General features: G+C 39.3%; 1 protein-coding gene across 1 annotated transcript; it reads right to left on the reverse strand.

Moving 5' to 3' along the window:
- Positions 1–263: 263 nt before the first annotated feature.
- LOC142231609 (uncharacterized) lies at positions 264–1,453 on the reverse strand. Its single transcript, XM_075302239.1, has 2 exons — positions 458–1,453; positions 264–386 (listed from the first exon to the last, which is right to left on the reverse strand). Exons 1-2 carry the CDS (start codon positions 1,451–1,453, stop codon positions 264–266), a joined length of 1,119 nt encoding a protein of 372 aa, XP_075158354.1.
- Positions 1,454–5,254: the final 3,801 nt, after the last annotated feature.

Here is a 5,254-nt window from a genome sequence, read left to right on the forward strand (position 1 = left end):
AAAATACAGGTGTGGACAAATCACTTGTGGCCTCCAAGTGTATGGCCTTTGTGCCAAAACAAACAAAAACAAGGACGTATCCTTTAGTCAGGACATATTTACGACCGGTATAGGACTTTATCTCGAAAGGGCCGGCGAAGTCCAGCCCCGTCGTTGAAAAGGGTCGGGAGAGTGTTGTCCTCTCCGAAGGTAAAGCGGCCATAATCTGCTGTGTTTGTTTTTGTTTCACGATGGTGCAAATTGTACAAGAATGGATGACTGTTCTAACTAAGTTTCTTAATTTGGGTATCCAATATGTCATTCTCACTAGTCTCATCACTAGCTGGTTCTGACCATGAATGGACACACGATGGGTGAATTCTACTAACAAACGAGTAAACCTTGCACTATAAGGTAACAAGATTGGAAATTTTTCTTCGAAACTTAGCGAAGGAGAATTTATTAACCTCCCATTTACTCTCATTAAACCGGTGGAGTCTATGATCGGATTTAAGGATAATAATTTGCTATTCCCTTTGATGGGCTCCCCATTTTGAAGAGTCTGATATTCCGTAGAAAAATATTTCTCCTGGCTCAATAAAATCAATCGGTGCCTTACAAAATTCAATTCAGTAGCAATCAAGTCGGTAGAAGAAAATTTGAATTTTTGTTTAATTCTTGGATGACTATTAAAATAAAATCTGAAGACATAGCTGATGACTCGCAACATTCTTGAAAAACTTGAAAAACGATCTAGAATCTCGATACTAGACTGTGTATTCAAAACGAAGGACTTGGGTAATTTTATTTCTTCGTCAGTCGTCAGTTCAGACTTCGATATTGATTTGGGCCAAGATGTTGTTGGTTGCCTTAGCCAGATAGGTCCTTGCCACCATAAATCATGACACTGCAGTAACTCTGCAGATGTGCCCCGGCTAGCTATATCGGCGGGGTTGTCCTTGGATATGACGTGATTCCACTTTTCGGTTCCAATGTCCTCACTTATAGCGGCAACCCTATTGGACACGAATGTGTTCCAATTATTAGGGGGCTTTTGTAGCCATGCCAAAACTATAGTGGAATCTGTCCATAAATATATACTATTCATGGACATATTAAGATTTCGCATAACAGGGGGCATAATTTTGGCCAATAAAGCCGCGCTACACAATTCCAGACGAGGAATTGACTTTTTGGATAAGGGGGCAACTTTTGTCTTTGCCAAAAGTAAGTTGCAAAATATTTTACCAGTAGGGGCTGTAATTCGAAGATAAACCACAGCTGCGTACGCCTTCTCAGAGGCGTCGCAGAAACCGTGTAGTTGGGCTGAGCAAGTGGGATGAAACTGCACCCATCTTGGAATCCTTATTTTTGTAATCTGAGGATAATCTTCTGTAAAATGTCTCCACAGTTTCAAAGTATGTGGCTTGAGCTGAGTATCCCAATCTACTTTATCCGCCCAAATTTGTTGCATAATAATTTTGGCAACTATAATTTTTGGGGCCAACCACCCAGCTGGGTCGAAAAGGCGGGCAATGTTGGATAAAACAGATCGTTTAGTAGTGTGTCTGTCATTAGGTATGGGCGGTACATCAAAATAAAAGAAATCGAGACCAGCGTTCCACCGCAAACCTAAAGTTTTCGTAATGCTCCTTTCAGTAAGATCAAGAAAATGATCATCAAGGAGATGATTCGGAGGCAAATCTCTTAAAAGCTGTTGATTATTGGCAGTCCATTTGCGTAACGGAAATCCTGCAGATTTGAGCACGTGAATAAGCTCATCACGTGATTTCATAGCTTCAGGGATGCTGTGGGCTCCAGCGAGCACGTCGTCGACGTACATAAAATTTTCTATAATATTCGAGGCAGAGGGAAATTTTTCTTTAGATTTCCTTGCCAGCTCTAATAGGGTCCGTATGGCCAGGTAAGGGGCACAGTTGACACCGAAGGTAACTGTGTTCAATTCAAAATCAGCTATCTCATCGGAGATATTACATCGGAAAAGTATTCTTTGAAAGGGGGTATGTTGACGATTTACCAAAATTTGCCGATACATTTTTTCAATGTCGGCATTAAAGACAAATTTAAAAAGTCTCCATTTTAAAATGAGGGTTGATAAATCGTTCTGAAGAACCGGGCCTGGAAAAAGCATATCATTTAAACTTTTGCCATTAGCGGAGGGGCTGGAGGCGTTGAAAACAACGCGAAGTTTTGTGGTGGTGCTGCTCAATTTTACCACTGCGTGGTGGGCAAGGTAGTATGTATCTGTAATGCCATTTACACTATCTTTGGAAATGGGGGACATATGACCCATCGTTTCGTATTGCCGAAGAACGGAATCATAGTCTTCTTTATATAAGGGATTTCTTAATAATCGTGACTCATTTCGTAGGAATTGTGAAAGAGCCAAATGTCGAGACGGGCCAAGAGTCAAACTTTTATTATACTCAGGCCTAAATGGCAGAGACACTACAAATCGTCCGTCCGAGTTTCGAAAAGTTGTTCTTGTATACAACTCCTCGAAAAAATTGTCCTCCTGTGAAGTCCTCAAAATTTTTGGGGGCTCTTCTAATTCCCAAAATCGCGTAATGCTCTTCTCTAAACTAATCGCATTAAAAAAGGAACAAACTTGAGAATTTGGGGGGTGGTTACTTACTGTACCAGTAATAATCCACCCAAATACCGTCTGTTGGGCCACTAATGATTCATTTGGGTCCTTTTTTAATCCTGGCAACATTATGATAGGGTATACATCGCTACCCAAAAGCAAATCTATTTGAGAATTGGAATGATTTGATTCGTCTGCAAAGAAAAGTTCTCCTAAACTGGCTTTGAGCGTCAAACTCATCGGCACAGAGGGTAAATCAGTTGCCAAACGGCGAATTACAAAAGCATCGACTTCGGCCTCAAATGTGATATCGAAACGTGATCGAATTTTTAAAGTACAGGCTTTTCTAGAAGTGGCGGCGACAACGTCATTTAAACCTGTGATTTCCGTGTTCACTTTACGGACATTAATTCGTAACATTTGTTGAACTCGTTCAGAGACGAAAGACGCCTGTGAACCAGAATCAATTAGGGCACGAACCATCAATTTCACATCGCCGAAACAAACATAGACCATTGCTGTACCTAACAACACGGTATCTTTCGAAATCATTCCTAGTCTAGATGCAAAAGATTGGGTCACGGAGGGGCCAAGCGATGTACTGGGAATCGGAGAACTATGGTCCGAAATACTTGGGGTTTCCCGAGGGGGTGAATATTGGTTAACCTGGTTGGTCACTATAGCCTGGGGACGATGGAGTAGGGTATTATGGCGTTGTTTGCAAGTAATACATGAAAATTTACTTTTACAAGTCTTAGAGCTATGTGATTTAGCCAAACAGTTAAAGCAAAGTTTAAACTTCTTGGATGTTGCACATCTGTCGTCAACTGACATTCCGAGAAAAACCGGGCATAAACGGATTACATGGTCCTGAGAACAAAGTGGGCAAGCGTTAGAATGTACCCCTGTATTAAGGGCCTTAAGACGATTTTTCCCTTGGGTCCTATTCCGACTTGAATCTTTCGGTTGGGTATATATAGGGACAGTATTATCTTTTATATCTGACACGGATTCTAAATTGTGATAACGATTCGTTAAGAATGCATCAAGATCTGACCACATAGGAATTTCTGTCCTTTTATCTAAGGATTGCTCCCAGAGATCTAAAGTAGTTTTTGGTAAGTGCGTAGAGCATAAAAATACAAACATAGGGTCCCACCCACCTACATCAATATTTAACATTTTCAGAGTATTAATGCATCCATTCATGGTCCTTTGTAAATTTTTAATCTCTGTCCCCGATTCGATTTTGACTGTGGGCAAATTGAACAATTGCTTCAATTGGGCATTAATTAAAATACGTTTATTTTCAAACCTGTCTACTAAATTGTCCCAAGCTATCTGAAACCCATCGTCAGTCAAAGGGGCAGTGCTCACAATTTCACGAGCTTCATCTGAGGTCTTTTGACGTAAATGGTACAATTTGACAACATTACTTAAGCGGGGATTTTTAATGTATAGTGCCGTGAAGAGATCACGGAACGACGGCCATGATACGTAGTCCCCCCGAAATATATCGGTATCACAGGGCGGTAATTGTATGGGGTTAGTTCTATTAATAAGCTGAACCTCCGGATCATTAAGCACGGACGTGGAGGGCGATTTTCGTTTAGTCTCTATTAGACTATTGATAGTCGCAAGACATCTCACATAAGTCCTATAAATTTCCACATACTTAAGTTTCGCACTAACCTTGTCCGAAACATTTGGGGAATCTTGTGATGATTCTTTAGATCCATCATCAATATCTGGTAGAATCTCCTTCTTTTTCATAAGGTTTTCATATTCTTGTTTGCAACTGGTCCACAACGATTTTATTTCGCTGCGTTCCACATCTAAAGTGAATACAGTATGATCTGCAACCGGCAAAGTTTGAAAATTCGCATCGAACTGAGTTACCTCATCACAAGCTCGAATAAATCTTGAAAACATTTGGTTTTACGTGTATACCCTTTGGGCACCCTGGACAATGTACGAAAAGTTTGGGAATCTCTGAACCTTAAATCAATTGAACGTATGGTATCTGATGTCGATACAATGAGAAAAACTGTCAAAGTAAAAATTGTAATTAAAGCAGCACCACAGAGAGTGTAAAGAAATGTATTTCGAGAGATCTCTATAACATACAAAGAGCGCAACAGTATTCTGTGATATGTTTAGCAGAGAAATGTTAATATTTCTCTAAATTTTTTTTTAAAATACAAATGAATGTTTATTATAAGAAACTATGGGAGAAAGATAAGGTATTCTCAATACTTGTCTGTGACAAATATACGTACTTATATATTTGTATGTATGTATGTGAAAAGAACTCGAAATTATTAAAACAATTTATGCTTATTGTAGAAAACTATTGGAGAATGTTATCAAATTCTCAAAACCTGTTTGTGACAAATATATGTACATATATATCTGTATGCTTGTCAATGTTAGCACAAACAAAATCCAAGTCTCTGACAAGTGCTCTCTCGTAGAGCAGTTTAAAAATTTATTGTATGACAGTTTTGTTTTGCTCAAAGAAAAAAAAACGAAATATGCGTAAATATGTCTGTCGCTGATATATGTATGTCGATATGTAACTGGGTGTATATTGTACCAAAACCTTGTATTACAAAAGACAACGGGATTATCAGTGATCTCAAGGTTAATCGGTCACACTATTTTGTC

Source organism: Haematobia irritans, chromosome 1, assembly GCF_050003625.1.
Source record: "Haematobia irritans isolate KBUSLIRL chromosome 1, ASM5000362v1, whole genome shotgun sequence".
NCBI lineage: Eukaryota > Metazoa > Arthropoda > Insecta > Diptera > Muscidae > Haematobia > Haematobia irritans.

What these genes read in the sequence shown, in the direction of transcription:
- LOC142231609 (XM_075302239.1), bottom strand. Translation starts at nt 1,453, where the DNA reads ATGCAACAAATTTGGGCGGATAAAGTAGATTGGGATACTCAGCTCAAG. An exon ending in ACTCCACCGGTTTAATGAGA is followed by an intron (nt 387 to 457) that starts GTAAATGGGAGG and finishes GTTACCTTATAG; the next exon opens with TGCAAGGTTTACTCGTTTGT.